The sequence below is a fragment of the Hypomesus transpacificus genome, chromosome 18, assembly GCF_021917145.1.
Source record: "Hypomesus transpacificus isolate Combined female chromosome 18, fHypTra1, whole genome shotgun sequence".
Classification (NCBI taxonomy): Eukaryota; Metazoa; Chordata; class Actinopteri; order Osmeriformes; family Osmeridae; genus Hypomesus; species Hypomesus transpacificus.
In genome coordinates this window covers 5149429-5172990 of record NC_061077.1, presented here as the reverse complement: position 1 = coordinate 5172990, position 23562 = coordinate 5149429, and the positions used below count along the sequence as shown (strand labels likewise).

General features: G+C 40.0%; 5 protein-coding genes across 8 annotated transcripts; 4 read left to right on the top strand and 1 right to left on the bottom strand.

Annotated features, from left to right (window-relative positions):
- Window positions 1-1796: 1796 nt before the first annotated feature.
- On the top strand, window positions 1797-4415 carry LOC124480540 (coiled-coil domain-containing protein 71-like). 2 transcript variants are annotated; one of them, XM_047039962.1, is made up of 2 exons: window positions 1797-1960; window positions 2966-4415. In XM_047039962.1, the coding sequence occupies exon 2, from the start codon at window positions 3005-3007 to the stop codon at window positions 4004-4006; it is 1002 nt and encodes a 333-aa protein (XP_046895918.1). In that variant the 5' UTR covers window positions 1797-1960; window positions 2966-3004; the 3' UTR covers window positions 4007-4415. The 2 variants fall into 2 exon arrangements, with proteins under 2 accessions (XP_046895918.1, XP_046895919.1); XM_047039963.1 differs by lacking the exon at window positions 1797-1960 and adding an exon at window positions 1967-2563.
- A 910-nt stretch (window positions 4416-5325) lies between these two features.
- LOC124481113 (small integral membrane protein 4) lies at window positions 5326-6407 on the top strand. The gene is made up of 2 exons (XM_047040897.1): window positions 5326-5699; window positions 6022-6407. Exons 1-2 carry the CDS (start codon window positions 5546-5548, stop codon window positions 6081-6083), a joined length of 216 nt encoding a protein of 71 aa, XP_046896853.1. The 5' UTR covers window positions 5326-5545; the 3' UTR covers window positions 6084-6407.
- Window positions 6408-6554: 147 nt separating this feature from the next.
- ognb (osteoglycin, paralog b) lies at window positions 6555-8465 on the bottom strand. Its single transcript, XM_047040896.1, has 6 exons — window positions 8264-8465; window positions 8015-8099; window positions 7739-7903; window positions 7399-7601; window positions 7146-7238; window positions 6555-6986 (listed from the first exon to the last, which is right to left on the bottom strand). Exons 1-6 carry the CDS (start codon window positions 8357-8359, stop codon window positions 6816-6818), a joined length of 813 nt encoding a protein of 270 aa, XP_046896852.1. The 5' UTR covers window positions 8360-8465; the 3' UTR covers window positions 6555-6815.
- Window positions 8466-13040: 4575 nt separating this feature from the next.
- LOC124480815 (14-3-3 protein beta/alpha-2) lies at window positions 13041-16757 on the top strand. The gene is made up of 6 exons (XM_047040434.1): window positions 13041-13151; window positions 14276-14577; window positions 14733-14856; window positions 14961-15124; window positions 15367-15462; window positions 15689-16757. Exons 2-6 carry the CDS (start codon window positions 14284-14286, stop codon window positions 15743-15745), a joined length of 735 nt encoding a protein of 244 aa, XP_046896390.1. The 5' UTR covers window positions 13041-13151; window positions 14276-14283; the 3' UTR covers window positions 15746-16757.
- Window positions 16758-18468: 1711 nt separating this feature from the next.
- On the top strand, window positions 18469-23076 carry LOC124480581 (embryonic polyadenylate-binding protein-like). Of its 3 annotated transcripts, XM_047040053.1 has the most exons (15): window positions 18469-18664; window positions 18839-19032; window positions 19141-19256; window positions 19913-20052; window positions 20202-20296; window positions 20505-20642; window positions 20767-20862; window positions 20956-21219; window positions 21435-21522; window positions 21601-21720; window positions 21918-22057; window positions 22149-22257; window positions 22364-22494; window positions 22641-22716; window positions 23042-23076. In XM_047040053.1, the coding sequence occupies exons 1-14, from the start codon at window positions 18469-18471 to the stop codon at window positions 22701-22703; spliced, it is 1890 nt and encodes a 629-aa protein (XP_046896009.1). In that variant the 3' UTR covers window positions 22704-22716; window positions 23042-23076. The 3 variants fall into 3 exon arrangements, with proteins under 3 accessions (XP_046896009.1, XP_046896010.1, XP_046896011.1); XM_047040054.1 differs by lacking the exon at window positions 23042-23076 and having other exon boundaries at window positions 21918-22030; window positions 22641-22703; XM_047040055.1 differs by lacking the exon at window positions 23042-23076 and having other exon boundaries at window positions 21435-21545; window positions 21618-21720; window positions 22173-22257; window positions 22641-22703.
- Window positions 23077-23562: the final 486 nt, after the last annotated feature.

Genomic DNA, 23562 nt, shown 5'->3' with positions numbered 1-23562 from the left:
CAAACCCAAACCATAACATATTGTTTTTCAAGTCTATATTGTCATGAGATCATACTGCTGATTATGTAAAAAAAACAGAATAAAGGCGTAAATATTGCACTAACATGCAATTCATACAAATTAACTTGACAAAAGATTGAGTCATCCAAAGTTAATGTAGCTAGCTACATGCTATGGTAGCCTTCGGCAGTTCTGTTAGCTCAACAGCCTGCTAAACATTCAATCCATCGCCGTCCAAAATATATGCTCCCTCTATGGACGGCACTCTGAACAGCATCGCCGTCCATATGGACGGCTATGATGCCGTCCAAAATATCTGCTCCCTCTATGGACGGCACGAGGGACGTCCCTGCTAATCCATCGCCGTCCAAAATATCTGCTCCCTCTATGGACGGCACGAGGGACGTCCCTGCTAATCCATCGCCGTCCAAAATATCTGCTCCCTCTATGGACGGCACGAGGGACGTCCCTGCTAATCCATCGCCGTCCAAAATATCTGCTCCCTCTATGGACGGCACGAGGGACGTCCCTGCTAATCCATCGCCGTCCAAAATATCTGCTCCCTCTATGGACGGCACTCTGAACAGCATCGCCGTCCATATGGACGGCTATGACGCCGTCCAAAATATCTGCTCCCTCTATGGACGGCACTCTGAACAGCATCGCCGTCCATATGGACGGCTATGACGCCGTCCAAAATATCTGCTCCCTCTATGGACGGCACTCTGAACAGCATCGCCGTCCATATGGACGGCTATGACGCCGTCCAAAATATCTGCTCCCTCTATGGACGGCACTCTGAACAGCATCGCCGTCCGTCCATCCATGCAAAGATCAGCAGCCATCGCCGTCAGTCTATGGACGTCCATATGGACGTCCAAAACGCAAAAAAAGATTTAGCTCCTACTGTGTGAATCCTTGCATTCGTTCGTGTGGATTTTTGGAACTTTCCTGACGCGCTTTGATCCACAAATGCATTTTTTCTAAAAGATATCCTCAGCAGCCTATCAGGTCGTCTCTTCCAATTTTAGCCAATCACCGGAGAATGTCTAATATGGGTAGACGGGCTCTGCGTTAGCCTAGGAAACACGGAAAATGACTAAACATGAATCCTGCCATTCTCAACAATATTTAATCAGGTATGATCATCGGTTTAATAAGATTAACAAGCAATATTTCACCTACATGCAACCAGACGACATTGCTCATGATCTGAAGGAGACGATGTCCGTCATTATGGCAGGTTGTTGAAGTCCACATAGACACGTTAATGTGATTGGCTAAAATTGGAAGAGACGACCTGATAGGCTGCTGAGGATATCTTTTAGAAAAAATGCATTTGTGGATCAAAGCGCGTCAGGAAAGTTCCAAAAATCCACACGAACGAATGCAAGGATTCACACCAACGAATGCAGGGATTTGTAACTTGTGTTTGTCAGGTTGCAAACGAATGTAATAGGGTCATTTATTTGTGAATCGCGTTACAATTGTGAATCACGAAATACATTTGTGAATCGTGTTACGTTTGTTTGAATCGTGTTACGTTTGTTTGTTTGAATCGTGTTATGTTTGTATGAATCGTGTTACGTTTGTTTGGATCGTGTTAAATTTGTTTGAATCGTGTTGCGTTTGTTTGTTTGAATTATGAAACTAATCTAACTCCATATATGTGAAGCCCTCTGTGACATGTAAAAAGGGCTATACAAGTCAAATTTGATTTGACTGAGGTACGATGTGACTGGCTTCACACTCCAGCAGTAGGTGGCGGTGTATCCACCCTACAGTTCGAAGCAATTCGCCTAACAAAACCATAGAAGAAAAAGACAAAGGCTATTTCCCCATTTAAGCGAGCTAGATGTTTTTTTCTGTTGGTATTCCGTAAATATTTAGCTAATTGAAGCAATGACATGATGTTAATAACTGATCTGGACAATTTACCTAAACACCATTTACCAATACAGTAAGTGTGGCGCGAATGTTAGTCAAAGTAAGCGCTAGCTGCCTAACTAGCTAACCAACTCTGTGTAGCTAGTGCTAGTAGTCGCCATTGAAGTGGTTGTATGAACAAAAGTAGTGATTCCAATACTTGTATATTCGACTGCTAGAAAAGCTTAAAAGGGAAAAACATTTGAAATGTATTAGACTCTTGGTGAGAGTGAGGTCTTTAAGTCAACGGACGCTATTTAGCTCACAAACCTTGCTAGCTAATTTATGAACGCAAGCTAAGTATAAACCTCAGCTGGACTGTCTCTTCTCTAGCTAGCAATGCTAGTCTGGCTGGATACTTGTTAAGGTAGTACGACATTTAATTTAGAGTATTGTAGCTAGGTGGTTTATTAGTATTATCAAAAGTACAAGAAAAACGCATGTCTCCGCCTTCATCGACGACATAGTGCTATCTGGTCTGGTCAAATAAGTCATTTATATTTCGTACAGTCATGCTTTGTTGTGCTATACAGTAGTGCACGCTAGGAATGAGCTTCTTAATAGAAATTGAAAGTATATTTGAGATATTTTATGAACGTGGTCACAGACGTATTCAACCACAGGTGTGGGAAAACAGGTACGCGTTAAAACTTTTTTTAAATCTTTTTTCTTTTTCTCTGGGCTCCCAGTTGTCACCGCGTACAATTACTGTAAGGCCGTAACGCAGGGGGCCTAGTTCTTTTCCGGGCCAGGCCATACATGGCCTTCTCTCCCTCCCTGCTTATTCAGAGTATCCCCAACTCTCTCTATATAAATGATATATGGTTTATAAAATATAACCCCCCCCCCCCCCCAACATAAAAATAGTAAAATATATATATTTTAATTTTATACCAAGCATGTTAAAATAAACCTTGACCTCCAACTTAAGGCTATTATTATAATCTGAACAGTCAGAGTACAATTAGAACTTTGTTTAGCAGATAATTTCTACCGAAATCTTGGCTATTTTTTTACCTATCTATTTATTTCCTTACAGATGAACAACAAGAATGTGTGACCCGTGAGTGGTAATGCCATGAGTTGTGATTCAGAAAAAGTTGTCCAGTCCCGGTCACAAATTACCTCATCTGGACAGTCTACTCTTCTACAGGCACTGAGGGTGTTCAGTCCCATGTCTGTGGATCTCCCCCAAAATGAGAAGGAACTGGTCACTTTCATTGAGCAACTCAGAGGTGAGGGTAACAAGCCTACCATTCTTAAAAGCAAGGACGTATATGGATACAAATCTTGCACTTCAATAATTAGGCCTATGGTAAAGTTGCATAAAACAGTAGACACTGTAGGCCCAAAGGTCCAGGAGCCTTGCAAAAAGAGGGGTAAACAAACAGTGGACAAGACTGAAATAAATTATGCCTCATTAAGTCCCGCAGCCAAAGTTGTCCTGAAAAATCAACCCAAGATTCTCCTGACAAATATGTCACAGGAGACCCTAAAACAGACTGTTTCAAAACCACATGCATTTGTAGCTGGACCAAGCAATATGTCCACTTGCTTGAAACTTACCAACATAAGTGGGCCTTCTACAGGCCACACAGCAAGACTGCAGTTTCACACAGGTGTATGGACGGGAGGCGTTACTAGGTCAAACTCCCATCTTCCTCTATCAGCACAGCCATCCGATGGTGCCATAAGTTCAAAGAAAGCAGTATCTCTACGAAGAGGATATTCTGTAGTGTGTTCTCGCAGTTTGGACACAGCTTATAGAGTCCCTCTACCTCATGTGCATCAGAATGGATGGGTTTTGAGGGAAAGCAATGGAATGCCTTGTTGGAGGGACCAGAAAAGGAAGTGGGTTGAGGAGGCAGAAGAGAAACTGTCTGTGAAGAAGTCCAGTCCTGTCTGGCTGGTTAAAACACAGGAAGACCTTAAAGTGAAACAAAATAATTTAAGATTTAAAGTCATAAAGATTGATGACTCAATAACTGACGATGAGGTTAGGAGAAAAGCCCAGAAGATACTGAAAGTCAACCTGTCTCCTGTCATAGAAATTCAACCACTTATTGCCTATCCTGTGTGAACAACTGTTTTTACAGTCAAGTATACGTAACTTAGTTAAATTTATGTTTAACTATCCAGTGTCCTAAAACCTGTATAATTACTTTAATATTTGTCATTTGTAACATGCTGTGTTTGATCTGGGGTTTGTGTCTCAAACAAATAGCCATAAGTAAAACATATTTTTATGTATACTGTGAAATACAATGTTTAGGAGGATACTTCAAAATATAAATAAAAAATTGTCTTTCATGTACTGTATGTAAAAGCTTCCAAGATAGACTTGGATTGTTAGTTTTTCTTTTTTATTGTAGGTGTCAAGATATTTCTCTTTAGCAAATGCAATTCAAAAAAATGTATAACCGGTTATGAAGACTTTGGGTGTGGAAGCTCTTCTCCTCACACTTGTGTAATAAAGCTTTTTTACCATATTTGTCAAGCCTGTTTTGGTACCATAACTCCATACTTAAAACGTGCTAGTCTTTAATTTACACTTCATAGATTTAGTCTGTTTAACTGAAAAGAAGTCCTAACTTGTGACGTCAACATTAATCCCAGGTGGAAATGTAAAGGTCTGTGCCATAGACATATATACATCTATGGTCTGTGCCCTATGTAGACGACATACAATTAATATTTCAAAAATAGGATCGGGTATCATTCGATTCTAATTGTCCAGAGTTCAGCGCCTGCTAATGACGTCAATCACAATGCAATTTTGGAGTAAGGCACACTTTTTTCGTGCAATTAATCAGGAATTGCGTGCATTTTAAGGATTGAGTCACTTTTCACAAGTTTAAAAGGTAAAAACAATTTTTGCAAGTGATTGTTTGAAAGAAACATTGCCAGACTAGTCTGAAAGGTTGTTAAATCTAGAACCGAAAAGGCTACATTAGGTGTACTCGACTTCATGCAGCGGCGGCGGCGCCGACAGCCGTAGAGTGTTCGACTTGGCGTTACATGAAGTCGAAAACGCCTATTGTCATCACTGGGCGGTGTCACGAGCCAACAAACATTGGACTCAGAGTCATAGAAAAAATATTTTTCTATGGCTCTGATTGGACTCAAACGGTCCGAGCAGAGCCTGTTTAAGTTTTTATATTAGACATTCTCTGGTCCGAGCCAATAAAACAATTCCAGGATATTACGTTGATGTTTTTCAATGGCATGCATAGTTTTATACGCCGTAGTCTCTCCGTGATGTTGCCGGCCCGCCGGCATTCCACAGAGGACAGTGTGTATAATAACCTTAACATTCATACGAATTACATTGGAATGTTATGAACCTAAAGTATTTCTGATTCAGAAAGCTCTATACTTCTTGGTTTTCAATTTGTTCATTGTGCTTTAGTCGACGTGAACGATTGCTCCACCCGCACATTGACGTCTAAAACGAGAGAACCTTCTTATGTCACGTATTGCAAACGGATGCTACTGTAGCAGTTAGATTGTAAACCAAAGGACAACCAAACCCACATGGCATTTGAGACCATTAATTATCAACTTTATTATTTGTTTTAATGTTATGGACTATTGAGTGTGTTAATCGGTCGAGTTAGACATGTTTAAGAAAAGCCAAAATGTAAAATATTTCCTGAGTCTTGTCCCAGGCAAACGTCGCTTTGGGATGTACAGATTCTTGCCGTTCTTTTTTTGTGTTGGAGGTGGGATGGAATGGATCATGATTAACGTCAGGATTGGGAAGGAAACCTTCTGTAAGTAACATACCGCTGCACAATACTTTATGCAACCTATGGTGTAACCTAATCAGACACCGAGTGAAATTACAGCACCCTTGAGTATGTCAAAGCAACCAGGAAAAGTATTGGACACCTGAAATGTGGCTTTAAACTTTAAAACTTGGTTCAATGCATGGCATTTCCATACTGGTAACACACTTTTGCTATATGTCCATGTATTGCAGTTTGTGTATTTGCCCATCCTCAAATGGAGCCGACGACTTCTCTCCTTATTGTGTCCATCCACTTTATATGACCTTGGATTTTATAACATACTTTTCTTCATTTGATTTTTCAGATGACGTTTACAGAAGAAAACAATCAGAGAGACAATATGAGGCAAAGATCAAGCACGATTGATAGTTCTTGCCGAATCATGAGCCAAGTGATTTATCGTTGGCAAACGAGACCCCACAGTCCTTAAAAGCGTCTCGATGCAAGTAACTGGATTGCTTAGACTGACTTTGAGAAATCATTGTGAGACTGAGAGAAGTGTGGTACGGAATCCAAATCCCAAAGGTTAATGTCTTGTTGATCAATTACTCAACTGTGTTGATCCTAAATTGTGACGCCACACCCAGTGTGAAAACACTGCTTCAGAGTTTGTCATTTGTCTACAGGCTGAATGTAACTGAGAATGCATTATAGCGAGCCATTGACAGTAGATTTTTGGAGCTGTGGTTTGAAAAAAAATGCTACTGTAAACCTATAATGAAATGTTGCATTTTGTAATGTTTTACACCCAATGTACATATTACTTGCCAAATAATAATAAATTATAGGACCTAATGCAATACTCACATGCCTTGACAAATTAAACAAAAACTAAAATGGTTTTTAACATGAAAATATATTGTCAAGTTCAACATAACAATAAAACAGCAATATGCATAATACAGTCCAGTCGCAAGATAAATTGATAGATTATTATTCAACTAATCAACCTGCACTCGTGAAAGAACAAATGTTTTCTGAAGTATGCTTAATAAAAGGAGATTGTTTAAATCATTCAAATGAATCATGACGTTCCTCTACAGTGCATCGCCTCCGCTGAAACTTTAAATTGGAGCAGGTTTCTCCTATATGGTCATGTCAGTGGTAATTTCCGATTGGCAGAGCCCTGAGACAAAGGAAGCTCTTTGGATGCTTAGCCAGCAACAGAGGATTGCCGTCAAGTCGCACCTCTTCCATGTTGGCTCTGATGTAATGGGTGTCATTCGTTTTGCAAAAAGTCTCATCTGATATGGTAGCAATGTTGTTTCTCTGCAGAAAAGACCAAGAAGAAAATAGAAAAATCATAAGGATATATAAAAATAAAATATTATCTATGGTCCTCTGCAGAACAGTTGATGTAATGAAAACAAATGTGTCATGTTACCAAAATAAGTTATTGTAATGGAATCAAAAGGATTGTCAACACACATATAGGTGCACGATGCGAAGACTCTCTGGTAATGGTGGGATTGCCTCCAGTTCATTGTTCCCAAGGTAAAGATACGACAGTTTGTCAAGTTTCTGTAACAGTTTCACAGATTGAAAGATCCTCAGGTTATTTAAAGTACACAATGTTGGCATTGAAACATCACTCACATGGCAAGGCAGCCATCACCCAGCCTGTTCAAAGTTAGTGCATTCAGAGTTTAATTCTAGAAGTTGGGACTTATTTCGGGCTTACCTTAAAAGCAGTTGATTTTACACCCTTGGTTTTAAGACGGTTGAAATTGGCATTGAATGAAATGAGTTTGGCAGGTAACATGGGTAGCTTGGCCAGTCTATTCTCTGCAAGAGTGAGCTCCTCCAGAAAAGTAAGTTTTGCAAATGCCCCATCTTCTATCTCAGAGATGAGGTTTCCAGTAAGATCAATTCTTCTCAGAGTAGCTGTAAAATGTTCAAATGACAATAAGTAATATTATCCTAAATTCAGTTGAGTAATGCATACGTTTTAAAGTCATATTGTACTGGAAATGAAAGACACAAAGACTATTCTATTCTGTATAACACGGAATTTCATTTACCAACGTCGGCAAAGTCTTTATTGGTTATTTTGGTGATTTTGTTGTAGCGTGCATAGAGATAGGCAGTTTCCTTGGGCAGTGCTGGAACTGCAGTCATCTCAGGGGAGACCTCCTCACAGTATACAGATCCAGTCAGACAAACACACAGGAGGCATGTGGGCAACTCTGAAAACAACATGTTCTTCTATGAATGCATCCCAAAACAATACATCACAATACTTTTCTCCTATACTGTGTGTGATGATGCGGATGATGATACATGTCATTATTAATTACCACTGTCATCTGTGGAAGCTCCTGCTATTGGACTTGTGTCTGAATCTCCCAGAGTATCATAGTCTGATATGGTCACAACCTCATTCTGTTGATTTGTAGAAAAGGAAACATTCTAAATCACCAACTGGGTCATCATTTTACATAAAAAGCAATCCCTACAAACCTACATAGGCGATCTCCTTGTATTTAAAGAGAGTGTTTTGTTTCAATAAAGAGAGATTCTTAACTTAAATCACAAGCATGTTTTACCTTAGGTTTCTTAACTTCAAAAAATCTGTTATTTGCAGCTGAAGAGAGCATCCATGGCAGCAAAATGATGAAGAGAAACAAAGTCCTGTGGTCCATGATGTTTCTGACTGGGACGTGAAGCACTGACTGGGCTGTGAGAGGTGCAGCACTGTACGGTGGGCTGGGATGTTAAAAGCTTGTGCGTAGGAGAATCATTTTCCAGACAGTTTTTATTAGAGACTGTCAGTGGCCTATTGAATAAGACTTGGAAACTAAAGTTAACCCAATGCTTGCTCTCACTGTAGTCAGATAATTTGGAAGTTTAGCAGTATTCTAAAATATACTCTGAATACAGAATCTCAATGCCTCTCAGTACTTTTCTCTTTTAAACATACAAAAACAGAATTAGATGAAAGAAGAGAGAGAGAAAGAAATATCAAACTTTGATTTAAGAATCTATCACTAGTCTTACAACATAATCTCCATATGAAAGCAAACAATTGTATATAAAAGTTCAAATTAAGTAAAAAGAGGACATTTTACCCCATGGTAAGAACACACCTTGTGTGTGTTTCAGGAATAGATGGAAAATGTTCCATGGAAAATGTGGCTTTTGGAACATTTATCAGTGAAGTGAAGTGAATGTGAACCTTAAGGCATGGAGCAGTGGGATATGATTACTGGAATTTTGGACCAAATTCTTTTTCATGAAGTGAATATTGCCAAAAACAGTATTTAACAAGGGAAAGCTTTCAGGGATCAAAAGACCTCCTAACTCCTCATCTACTTACTTCTAATAGATGTTATAGAAAATTATTGCTTTTTTGCCAACACAAAATCTCTCTTTTACTATATAATCTATAGTATTTTATGAAGTTGGTTGTCTTGGTTTATCTACTGACCTACAGTACTGTGCAAATGCCCTAGACATTAACACAAAATGCATTAAAAGCAAAAATGCTTTAATAATGAAATGACTAGGAATAAACTACAACAAATGTTGTCAACTGTACACTTTTATACTATTGAGGAACTGTTGGGTGCCTTTTGCAGACTTTTGCACAGTACTGTTTTTTCACACTCACATAAAAAAAGTGGATTGCAAGTTTACCATGTGGTCAAAGCACACTATAGCACATCCCACCACAGAGTAGAGAGTGCATGTAGTACTTGAGATACCAGATCAAATAAGATAGTAAAAGGAAAACACATGGAATTTGCCTTTCAAATGTTATGTAAGGAACAAATTACATTTCCATAAAGTATTTCCCAGAAAGGTTCTGCTCTGAACCTTGCCATGTATTTCAGTTTAAGGATATTTGATTGCTTGGAGAGGACGTCTTGTTTCGCTGGACTTTAGAGGGCTATTTGTAACTGACACCTATTATTTTTACAGTTACACAATTCCTGTTGGAAAAAACGATCAATGGAAAAACTAATACGTGAGATATTTTTACCCTTTGAGTCCATATCCTGATCACACAAAAAATGTGTATGTGAATAAAAACAATAAATTATTCCTCCAAAAAGTTATTTAGTCATAGATGGACATCACAATCTTTAAGCATTTTTGTGTTGTCATGTGGTCAATTATTTTGTACAATGACAATTTTCCTTTTTGGAATTGTTACGTCCCTCCCATTCAGACATTTATAGCAGCTTGATGTTGTCACTGTTATTCTCAGGGTTTTATCTGAAGCTTTGAAACTGTTGCATTTTTAATCCTGAGATTGTATTAGTTATAATTGACCAACTTATTGTGTGCACTGACTAATTAAGACCACACTTGATATTTTGCCTCGCCAATCTTTAGATTTACAGTAGAACTACTGAGAAGTTTTAATGCAATCCACAAATTCGTACTCTGTGTGTTTGTCAGTATCTGCTCTTGGTTTTTAGTGACCATAGTATTATGATGTTTGACAAATTATTCTTTATTCACATTAAATTAAAATACAACACCATAATAACCTTTTAAATGCTTGTGTCATCCATTCTGTGACCCCAAGCACACCTTTAACTTTATATACAGTTATCTAATTACACAGGTTACAATTTTCAATAAAATTCACATCATCAATAAAATTCAAGCACAGTAGCACAATACGTTGTTTAAAGTAGTGGCCACAGTCCCAATAGCTTTGTATCACCGAATATATTTTAGTTCCACTCAGCGAATGGCTGAAAATGTATTTTAATGCACTCATTAATTTTTCTAAATCAAATTGACAGCTTGGTTACTATCTGTGTAGTGGAAAACCCCAATTCTTTACTGTCTGTAGAAGAAAACCCCAAGGCTTCATTGTTGAAACAGAGTGTTCTGTGTATGCCTTATCGTTGACCAATTCGTCACCTAGCATACACTTGGCGGGAGGCAACCATAGCTCTGTGAGTCTGTTTCAATGTGTCCATGGTTATTCCCACTCAAGACCTTGTATATGGACACAGCACAAATGAATTATGCAAGACATATAGCAGGCAAGGCATTAAAAAGAGAACCAAAAGAAAGGCTCAGAGAAATCAAGCCTTTACAGTTACCAAAGGGATCTACAATCCTGATACCTTTGGTCAAATACAAAAAGAGACACAGGTGGAAAGTGTTAAAGAGCTGCAAGTTTACACCATCAAAATAAACTTAGTTGGCACATTCACCTTTTCTTCTGGAAACAATGCTACATTCAATGAGTTCAGTGCAACAGTGTACCTTCGACCTCTAGTGGTGGTTTGGGTGAAAAGCACTCTCCCACATACAGTACACAGCAATTTGTCAAGACACTGAAAGCTCAGGAAAAATGGCACATATTCTGTTGAGCAATATTATGTTGTTTAACAGTCTGTGTGTGTGTGTGTATCATGTATGTGTGTTTGTACATGTGTGGTGGTGTATGTGTGAAAGGAACCACCCCATGAAGGCCTGCTGCCTCTGCTGATCATCTTCCGCTTCTTCAGTATCATCCCCAACATTCAGGTATACGCACTGGACCACAAACTAATACACTTACATGTCTGGCTCAACAGTGTATGGGTATGATTCATCTAAAAAGTTACTTGTTTGGCCCCTGATTCTACTGTCCTAACCACCAGCTGATGGCTCTGGTGGCTAGCACCCTAATGGACCTGGTGAAGGACTTCCAAGCCTTTGCTGGGATTCTGGTTTTGAGTGCTGGTGTACCGCCATGATGTCCCAGAGAGAGGGGAAGGTGGTCACTGGAGGAGTGTGTGCACTCTGATTGTGAATTCACTGAAATGTGATGTGAAATTTGAAGTGTTTACAATAATTAAGAAGGTGTACAAATATTCTTAGTCAAAACAAAAGTGTGGTTGCAGTACTCTGTCCACTTCACACTCTCTTCCTCCTCTTTTTCCATTTCCACCAGCTGCCTCTCGTGCTTGGCCACCTGTGTTCAAATGTTAAAAACAGGATCTGCCACCTCCTCCACCACCTGGCCATCTCTCTCTTTCTCCCCAACCTTCTCTGCCACTTCCTCCCCCTCTACTCTCTCCCTTCTTTTTTGCGTCCTTCACCACCACCACAGGCTCCACAGGCGCCCTAGCCTCCCGGGGCTTGTTGGCAAAGGACTGAAGACAGTCTCTGAACAGGTGGGACAACTCACCACACAGGTTGCAAGCCCTCCCATTAGGGCACTCTGCGAAGATGTGCCCAATCTCCCACAGACAACCTCCTGGCATGCAACCACAAGGTTCCTGTGCTTCATGCACTTCTTGCACAATACAGGATGTCCCTGGTAATGCACAAAGCCCCCGTTTTCCCTCAACACAATGATTGAGGGAAACTGATTATTTTTTCTCTTCAGACAAAATGTTCAAGTCTGTTTACTTGTGTCCTTAATGTCCAAGCCAATGTTTACAAATCCTAATGCAGACAACTGCGTTATGAGATATCATGCATTATCAATGCATAGCGTATGCCCAGCCCAGTTATCAGTATGGCGCAAACACTACACTTGTGTTGTATTTATATTTCTTACACATGTAATAAAAAGCAGGAAATCCTTGTTTGATTGTCTTTAGACAGGTGCTGTTACCCATAGTAAACCATGGGAGTGCCAACACCAGTTTTTTTTTTTACATTTAAGACATTTACACTACATTCCAAAAAACATTGTCACTGACTGTCTACACGTAAAGCCATATGGGAAACCTTCAATTGCACCGTTGATACAAATTCAATGGTTTCAGTTTATTTCAGGAATCATACTATCAACATTTTATGCATTAATGCCATGTTTGTTGGTCAGAGTGTGCTGTCCGTCCGAAAATCCCTACTTTACGCAGCGTTAAGACGTCAAGTTGTCTCGATGTGCACTCCACAATAGCATCTCATCTGACAGGAAAACAATGTTCGCTATTTTTTGTCATAATTCAGATTTTTTCTCGCAATTATGACGTATCTCATAGGCTAATTCTGTGATCTTTATGGGTAATTCCGTGATATGCAGTTAGAATTTAATTTTTGTATGAATGCAATATGCTTCTGTACCAATCAGTGAGATGGATGGGTGCATACGCATTATTTAAGTAATATTTATCGTAAAATCCTTAAAAAATGATTGATAGATTGCAACCTTTTGGAAATGTGATCGATGTGCTCTGTAAGTTCTCATACCTTACTTACGGAGTCCCTTTTTAATATGTAGACAATTCAGATTTGATTGCTCTTTTTTTTTAGATAGTAGGCCGTCATTATATAACAATAAGTGTATATTTTGACATGCACAAAATCAAACATTCACAGGCTTGGGAGACATGTTTTGGCCAGCTACTGTCAGAGGAAACAGAAGTGCCAATGTAGCGGAAGTGGTACTGCCCTGAACGATACGAGGAGCGAGACGGAGGACGGAGGTTGCATCGTCCATAGAAAAAAAGCTGGAATTTAAGTCCTAATACTGTAAGTTTTAACATCTAATACTCTGGGCAGAGTATTGTAACAATGTACATGTTAAGTGCCTATTTTAAATATACGTAATATACCCACATTAGACGTAATTATATTCGCGAGCTATCAGGCGAGCTAGGTCGCTAATCAGACAGCGCTTTTCGTGAAGGCTGAACAAGGACTTGCTAGGCTGCTAAGCTCATGACACTTTGTTCTAGCGTGCTAGCTAACGTAGGCCATGTAAGCAATCGAAAGGAAATGATTTCATTGTTGAAAAATGTGTATGAACAGGGTTACAACGCCATCTAAGAAATGCAGTTGATTATATTTGTCACCGGACAACATGTTATTAGCCTTGATAACTAACCGACGGACATAATATTTTCTGCGAGTGTTAGATAGTGCTAGGTAGAGCTAGACAAGCAGCGTTACCCTTAGGCTTAGCACATTTTTGACAGTTCCAATGGCACTAGCTAGCTATCCAGCTTGCTAGCTATCCAGCTCGCTAGGTAGCAGGCTCAGAGAGAGCACAGGCCGCTGCGGATTGCCGATGTCTTATTTTGACCCGCCTCGTCTCACGTTAGCAATTTAGGTAGACTAGCTAACTAGAAAGGTCTCGTCATTTCATTTTGTCGTGACCGTAACATTAACTGTTAATGCCTTTAGCACAGGATAGTATTTCATCCAAAAAAAAGCTTGCTGCTAGATCAAAATAGTGCGTGTGATTTTATGGTGATTACAATTGGGGTTGGGCCGCTAGCAAGCAAACTAAAGCCAATGGATTGGCTTTAGTTGGCTTTAGTTCCGTCAAAATGTATATATCTATAGGGAACCACTAAAACACAAGGAAATATAGGCAAGCTAACAAGCATTATGTTATTACAAAATTTCTTATTGAAAACAATGAAAATACCAACAATATCATTATTAAATGTTGTACTTTATAGAAACCACAAGATCGAAAACATGTTCAAAGGGGAGGTATGAGTGAGGTATATGTTCAATCTGAGTCTTACTGGTCTCAATTAGACATGTAATTAATAATAATTAGGCAGTTAGATGTATTTAGGTTGAAGAGGTCAGACAAGACAAATCCAGAAAACTAGGACATGCTCCTAACCATCTCTTCTTTTTAGACGAAAGAATGGACAAGAACGACCTGGTACAGAAGGCCAAGCTTGCTGAGCAGGCTGAGCGCTATGACGACATGGCTGCTGCCATGAAGTTGGTGACGGAGCAGGGTGGGGAGCTCTCCAATGAGGAGCGCAACTTGCTGTCTGTGGCCTACAAGAACGTGGTGGGAGCTCGCCGCTCCTCCTGGCGTGTCATCTCCAGCATTGAGCAGAAGACTGAGGGAAATGAGAAGAAGCAGCAAATGGCCAGAGAGTATCGCGAGAAGATTGAGACTGAGCTGCAGGACATCTGCAATGATGTGCTGGTAAGAGTTTAAGATTTGGAAAGATGCAGTTCATCAGTGATCTTGACAGAAGTGTCGGTCTAGCTTTGTGAATTTTGGTACTAAATATTGACCAATGAATGGGTCATTTTTCTTATACTCCTCTAATAAATATAATTGTAATGTTTGTTTTTCAGGTACTTCTTGATAAGTACCTCATTGTCAATGCAGTTGCAGCTGAAAGCAGGGTGTTCTACCTGAAAATGAAAGGCGATTATTACAGATACCTCTCTGAGGTAGCATCTGGGGATGCCAAGAAGAGTAAGTGAAGATGCTATTTTAGAACATGTTGTACTTGCCCTCATACTCAATATGCAGAATGAATGACATCACTGCATTGTTTAATTGTGTGTCTCTCTCTACAGCCACGATGGATAACTCTCAGCAGGCATATCAGGATGCTTTTGACATCAGCAAGAAGGACATGCAGCCAACACACCCCATTAGGCTCGGCCTGGCCCTCAACTTCTCCGTATTCTACTATGAAATCCTGAACAATCCTGAGAAGGCCTGCACTCTGGCCAAGACGGTGAGTGCTGATTTAGCTTCTTAAAATGCAAAGTCATGCCTCTTCATCTTTCCCCCTGAGAATCAATATCACATACAGTTTCATTTAAAGAATGCAGAGCCAATGTGACTTGCTTTATCTTTTGGAAATCTACTAGAGTGCACATTTTGAATTTATTTGTGGGGAAATTAAAATGTATAAAATGCTGCCAGTACATTTAACACAAGTTGATTCATAGATTGTATTCTTATCTCTCTTCTCAGGCATTTGATGAAGCCATTGCTGAGCTCGATACCTTAAATGAGGACTCCTATAAAGACAGCACATTGATCATGCAACTACTAAGGGACAACCTGACTGTAAGTTATGTTTGTGCCCTTTTGTTTGAAGGCATGTGAAACTCCACCCAAACACGGAATTTCAAACATTTATTGAGGTAGCAGCAAGTTCTGGTGACATAGGTAAAGGGTGCTGGTGACAGCTCATGGGAACCAATTTACTAAGACGCAGTCTACATACTACTCAACCAAACTACTTAGGGTAGTTATTTCATCAGTAATAAGTGATATCTTACTCTCTTTACAGCTGTGGACATCGGAAAACCAGGGAGATGAGGGAGAGACCGGAGAAGGGGAAAACTAATGGAATTGCACTGTTAATCCACCTACACTCTTATCTTTAACACAAACAGCTTATATACATCCCCCTTCCACTCCATCAGCCCCTACCCCTTCTGTATGACAAGCAGCCTGAATTGCTCCTGACCAACTAGTTTACCCCTCTCAGGTCACTGAGGCGACATGGTAATGTTCAGTTGTTAGCAGGTTCAGTCATTTTGTTTGTGAAATAATGTTGTATTGAGTAGCAAGTCCATGTTGCTGTTGTTTTTGTTGGCTTTGTGTGAATGTGAGAGGGAGATGTGTGAATGATTGTGTATGTATGTGTGGGGGTGGTGGTTGTGAATTCTAATTGTCCTTCCTTAATTCCTTTGTCCCACCTAGCTGGTTGTGCATTTTTCATCCTTTTTTTTTTTTAACAATCATTTTTGTGTGTGATTCGTCATGGTATTTGCAGGTTTTATCGTATGGTAATTAAACTGGCAGTTAATTTTCACCAAAAACTGTGATGCTAAGTGTTGCATTTTCTTCCCTACTCCACAATTGCTTTTAAAATTCAGACACCGTACAATCCTGTATTAAACTAACAGTGCAATTCTGCTGTGGGCTCATACAGAAAGGAGGCAGGCTCTATTGTGACACTGACATCTGGGCATTTTGCTCTTAAATCATGTTCACAAATTCACTCTTTCAAAGTTGATTAAGGGACCCCTTAGTTTGCCATGTTAGATTCCCTGTATCATAAGACATTCCACCAGAATTGTATTAGGCTTTCTGAAAGGCAGTACTCTTTGAACTAAAGTGTGGATTATTGTCCTAGTGGTGTAATTCACTGTTCAAGATCAAGTGCTTGAATTCAGTACAATGAAAATTGTATGTGCTTAAATGTTGTTCCATGTATTTTGCAAGATTGACTATCATCTTTCTGTAAAACCTAAAGTAACTGAACCTTTTTTCGATGTTAATTGAGAATGTCTTATCACACTGTATCAACCCTGCTTGCAAAATATTCCTCTTAAAGCGGTTGTTTTCTCCAACGTTTCTGTGCCTGGCTTTCTGTTATGGCTTCATTTTGTTAGTGTACATTTTAAGTTAAAATAGCATTGTTTGATTCTCCAAATTAATATACAAAATGCCCTTAGAAAATGAGAAAAATAAGTAGGTGTCAACAAATCATTGTGAAGGTTGCTGATTGGAGACCCCATCCCATCAAGAAGCTCAGTGTCAGTCCTACACACCACCATACATTCCACATAACTGACACCATTTCACTTATAGAGCACAGTCTGACCCATTTTTTTTTATGGACTGAGCAAAAATGTCCCCCTAAAGCTGAAAAAAAAAAACAATCATCGTTGTCGATCTTTTATGCTTGATTTAAAAAATGCAGTTAGTGAGTGTTGAACAGAGCCTGTCTGTATTTCAGGTATCTCAACTTGCTTTGTTTTTACTGATCAGTCTAATGGCTAAAATTTGCTTCTGTGACAGTCTATTGCCCAGTGCACAATTGTTGTGAGAAATTAGAATAGCTCTAAAAAGTAAAGCTAAAATGGAGAACTGGTTATTGGTGTAATTATAGATTTGTGTAGCTGTCGTTTAAAACCATCATAGTTTCACTTTACATGTAATGATTAGGAAAGTGTCAAAAACCATTAAGTGAAATAAAGTTTCGTTTAAGATAAGTCAGAATATGTCTCCATCTTCATTTGTTATCTAATGTTGCGTAAGATTGAAAGTTCTGCGGATACTCCATTATAAAGCACTCAGGACAACACATTGCCTACTTATTTATATAATTCAAACATAACTCAATTTGGAACTATTTTCCCTTGCGGAGTAATGGTCTGGTACGCATCACAAAGGCTCAAATTGAAAGGTGATGGTTGCGGAGTGAAAAGTCAGGTGCTTCACGGCAATAATTGAATTAAACAAAAACAATTTCAAGTTTGAGTACTTTGTAGAGCTTATAAAAAAAATCGAGTAGTGTTTCGACGGCCGTAAGGTAAGTAGCAAGATCTTACAGTTTTCTTGCTAACCGACGGGTGAAGTCTGCTAGTTTCAACTATTAATTTTTATAACGTGTTTTTGCTAGCTAGATTTGGCGTGACTAGCTAGCTAACTGGCTACAGTAGCTACTAGTACGAACAAGTTCAGAACAGAAGTGTTTTATAGTTAGCCTAGACTACTACTAAGCTACAATGTTTTCTACAAGACTAGCATTGCAGACATTGTCCCCCTACCCCAATTTCTACAGGCCATGATACTTACAATATAGAATTAAATATTTGCCAACCAAATATTGCGGTGAGAACGTGTTCTACTACAGTACTTCATCCAAATGTAATTTACTTTCTTGAATCTCAGCACAGGCCCACTCACGATCTTAACCAAATTCTAGCTACTGTAGCACCATTTGCTAGCTAATGCGTTAAATATTAAGGTCTTTAACAACGAACATGTGTCGATAATTTTGTTGGCAACTGTTACAATTTTTTTTAATTTATAGAAAATGTAAATAAAACAGATATTTGAGTGAGCGTGAGCTTAGTAGACCGTTCAGCTATTAGGGCAAAGGTCAAAGACTAAACGCGAATTCGCATTAACTACTAGCACATGCAATTTGCGTCGACCGACCGACAAAGGTACAGAGCTGCTGCTGCTGCAAAAAAGGAACTTCAATTCATCCTAAAGTGGGATTGTGTTGTCACATAGCTTCACCTTGTACTCCCTGTATTTATCATAAGCAGGATGAACAGCAGTGGGCAACAAGCATACCCCCTGGCCTCCCTGTACGTAGGGGACCTGCACCCTGACGTGACAGAGGCCATGCTCTATCAGAAGTTCTCTCCTGCTGGACCAATTATGTCCATTCGTGTGTGTCGTGACATCATCACACGAAGATCTCTTGGATATGCATATATCAACTTCCAGCAGCCAGCTGATGGTAAAGTATTTCTAACTGTGTCTACCATATACAAACACATCAAAAAATTGTGTATATAAAGTTGAGACATTTGAACACTGAATCCTATGAATATTTCACATTACCCTTGTTCACTTGAGACCTAACCTAAAATAGGTTAACACTGATTGTTATTCTTTTGCATTTATTTTATAGCGGAGTGTGCTTTGGATACAATGAACTATGAGGTCCTCAAGGGTCGACCTATCAGGATAATGTGGTCTCAGCGTGACCCAGGACTAAGGAAGTCTGGCGTGGGAAACATTTTCATCAAAAACATGGACGAGTCCATTGACAACAAAGCCCTTTATGATACTTTTTCAGCCTTTGGGAATATACTGTCTTGTAAGGTAAGGTTGAAAGTAGCTTTGACCACTGCGTGTTCTTGTCAGGTATCATTGAGATGTTTTTGATGCATGACTGTTTAAGCTCTTTCTTAGACAAACTTGTAATTATAGGTTGTGTGTGACGAGAATGGCTCCAAGGGCTACGGCTTTGTTCACTTTGAGACACAAGAGGCAGCAAATCGTGCCATCGATACTATGAATGGAATGCTGCTCAATGACAGAAAAGTGTGAGTGGAGATGCTGCTTTAAACTTCTATTGTTTTAATATGTCATTATTGAAGCAGCATCTTAATGAGTATTGAATTGGGAACAGCCAAAGCTAATGAAAGCTGAGTGACTGATATGCTTTTCAGTTGTCAATGTATCTAACAAGTGGTCTACATTTTGTCATTGACTTTCTGTATACTACAAAGAAGCGAGTAGGAAGTATAGTATTCTTCAGTATTTTATAATTTAAACTGTGATAAAATAATTGTTTAATTCTTTTTTTTATTCAGCCTAGAGACAGGTAGTGAGTTGGAATCTGGGATTGGTGACCCAAAGGCCTGTGTCCTGGGGAAAAATTGTCAGTTGTCCCCATTTAGGTCAGTGGAAATGTTAATGTCAAAACCTTCCGACAAATCAGAAAGCTCTTAGTTTATTTGTCTTTGGAAGGGATTGGGAAAAGCCAGGTAATAATCAGGGGGAAATTAGTTCACTATCAATATAGAATGTTGTAAGCCCTCAACACAAACTGTCAGGGATCGTATAATAATGGCATGGAGGTCATCGCATCAATGTGATTTTGAGTGGTTTGTCGAGTACGCACGTTCTGATCAGTTCATGCATAAATGTTATGATCTGTCTAATGGTTAGTTTTTTGCTTCTCTCGTCCTTGCTTTAGTTTTGTTGGCCACTTTAAGTCCAGGAAAGAGCGTGAGGTAGAGTTTGGGGCCAAAGCCATGAGGTTCACCAACGTTTACATCAAGAACTTCAGCGAGGACTACACAGATGACAGACTGAAGGGGGTCTTCTCACAATTTGGTGAGATCATTGATGTGGGGGAATAAAGCTATATGTCATTAGCTTTTTTGACAAACATGCATTGGTTTCAATGTAATTTCAAGCACATGGATTCAATCCACTGTGAAGAAGTCTGTGGCTAGTAAAAATAGTGTTGGGATCTCTCCTAGGCAGGACCATGAGTGTACGCGTGATGGTGGATGAAAGGGGACGCTCTCGGGGATTTGGCTTTGTAAATTACGAAAACCATGAAGATGCTCAAATGGTAAAGTTCAAACTGATGATACAGAAGATGTAGTGTATAGTACTCATGAATAGTACTCAGAAACAATCACATCACATGTTATAGTATTGTATTCTTATTTATATATAAAAAAAGAAACAAACAAATGTAATTCTTGGCCTCGATTGAAGCTAATAAGTGCTACCTTATTGACTAGCCATTTACCAGTGTCTTGTTTTGCCTTTTCCAGGCAGTTGAGGAAATGAATGGGAAAGAGCTGAATGGTAAAGTGCTGTATGTTGGGCGTGCTCAGAAAAGGCTTGAACGCCAGGGGGAGCTCAAGCGCAAGTTTGAACAAATTAAACAGGAGCGCATCCAACGCTATCAGGTCCCTTGGGAAGGGGCACAAAGATCTTGTCAACCTAAACATTAATTCATGCACACAAGCACACCTGGTATAGTAAAGCACAAACATGCGTAGTTGATGCTGTGCCCTCTGTCTCTGATTTCAGGGGGTTAATCTGTATGTCAAAAACCTGGATGATGGAATAAACGATGAGAAACTCCGGAAGGAGTTTGCCCCTTATGGTACCATTACTAGTGCCAAGGTAACACTTACCAATTGCATTTGGAGGTCTGTGAAGAATCCACAAGGTTATGTGTTATGCTGAGCCTGCCACAAGCCTCCTTTTCTCCTTCAGGTGATGACGGATGGGGGACACAGCAAGGGGTTTGGCTTTGTGTGCTTCTCGTCCCCTGAGGAGGCCACAAAAGCTGTGACTGAAATGAATGGGCGCATCGTTGCCACCAAGCCACTCTATGTTGCTCTGGCCCAACGCAAAGAGGAACGCAAAGCCATCCTCACCAACAAGTACATGCAGAGACTTGCTACAGTCAGGACCATGCCTGGCCCTGTAATCGACTCCTACCAGCAGCCAGGGTACTACATGTCTGCTGTGCCTCAGGTACGCAGGACGGGTCATGATGGCGCTCCAGGTTAGAAAGAGCCTGAGGTGGGGACACTTTGAGGAGCCTCAATGCTTTTTCCTCACCTACCGTTGTTGTCATGACAAATCTTCGGTACACTTTCAATCACTCTTCCCAAGATGTTAATTGGCATGAGAGAATAGCTGTATGAATGTTTTATCCTGGTCTCTGAAGTGCTGTGTGTGTCCTTCAGCCTCCCAGTCGTTCTTTCTTCAATCCCAATCAGATGGGCACCATAAGAACGTCACCTCGCTGGACTACGCAGCCACCTAGACCACAGGGTGAGTGGCAGCTTATTTACTGTGTGTGTGTGTTTGTTGGTTTTGGCTCATGGATGTGTCGTTAATTGGCGTGAACAGGTCCCTACTCTGCCCAGTTTGTGAGGACTGCTGTTCCCCGGCGTGCCTCCACCCCCATCAGTGGTGTCCGCCAGGCCTCCACCCAGGCACCACGCATCATGAACTACACACAAAGAATGGGTAACATCTATACTCTAAGCCACTTGTTTTACCAACAAAAATAGTGACATACTCTCACATGATTCCCATTGTCACTTCCTGCTCTGTGTTCTCCCTTCCTGTCTTAGATTAGATTCAACTTTATTGTCATTGCACAGAGTACAAGTACTACTTGATCTTGCATGTTTGTAAGGTGTCTCTTTTTTTCTCATTTTAAGCAAATATTGGCACCCAGACAGCGGGTGGTCGTGCAGGCCTGTCAGGAGGTATGGTCAGAGGCACCCAGTACAAGTACTCCTCTGGGGTCAGGAACCTCCAGCAGGTCATCACTGTGCCAACACCAATAACAATGCAACAGGTAACCTCACCTAAGGAGGCAATGTATAATAGCTTCCATGTGTACACCAGCAGGGTCTGTTACATGTTAATGTTTGGTACTGTGTGTTAAGGTTATGCCCTATCCTGTGATGGAGCAGGCAGTGCATGTCCGGGGCCAGGAGCCTCTCACAGCCTCCATGCTGGCTTCAGCCCCTCTCATGGAGCAGAAACAGTTGCTGGGTATGTCCCTGTTGTAACACTGCTGAGCCATTAGTACCTTCAACACCTTGTGATGTTGCAGAACCTGTAAATGGGTGGACGAGCTATTGTTTTTGTTTTAAAACAGGTGAGCGACTGTACCCTCTAATTCATGCCCTTCATCCAAAATTGGCTGGAAAAATAACTGGCATGTTACTGGAGATTGACAACTCAGAGTTGTTGCACATGCTGGAGTCCTCCGAGTCCCTGCATTCTAAGGTATCCCCCCTGTTCTGTCCTCTGGTTGAACCAGGCTAGGTGTGGCTGTAGGAGAACCATAAACTGTCTTGTCCAAGTTCAAACCTCTTACATCACGATCCCCCCTCCTACCCAACTCTCTCTCCCCCCTCTGTGTATGTGTCCAGGTGGAGGAAGCTGTGGCTGTGCTGCAGGCCCACCAGGCCAAGGAACACTCTCCTAAGAAGTAAAGGACCCCTTCAGGTGTGCTGCCACTTATCGTCCTCAGAGAACCAGAGCACCACACCATATCAGTCACTGATCACATACACCTGGAAACTTTTCATGTAAACACGAAGTAAGGTTTTTTTTATGTGTGTGTGTGTGGGGCTGGGGGGGAGGGGTGCTGGAGAGAGAGAGGGTGTATATAGCTAATGCATCATTTTGTTTATGTATCCTATTGGAAATGTGTAGTTGATTAGATCTGACTACACCATGGTACCCTGTCCTTCTGGTGCTATACATTGCATACAGTTTTACAACTGGGAAATATATACAGTTGTATTAAGGCAATTTGTTTAAATTGTAGGACTACAAAACGGAAAGGATTTTCTGAAGGAGAAGAAAAAAGAAAAAAAAAAGGAAAATGTCAAAAAAGGAAACTATTGGTGTATGTTTAATGTCACTTGATTATTTGACAATTTAATTATTCAATGTTTGTTCAACAGAAACCACCTTGCTGTTTGCAATGGGTTGTTTGATTTTTCTTTTGTTAAAAAAAAAAAAAAGAATAAAGTGTGTGTGCAGTAAACCACTGCTCTAAATGATTATTTTTTCCTGTAGTATAAAGTCATCATAATATACATTGGATACTTCTTTACGACAGTTCAGTTCTCTACACATCAACAGAAACATTTAGATTTAATAACAGATGTTGTATTCCTATTTCACGAGAATTAAAAAATACTAAAAGGAAAGCAAACGGGTGTAGTAACATTGCTATTTAGATCAATTTCTGTTCAACCGTTGTAGAATTCTGAAGTAAAGCATGCCTGGAATCATAGAATAAACAATAACATGACCAGTTATATAATAGAATTTGTTGACCAA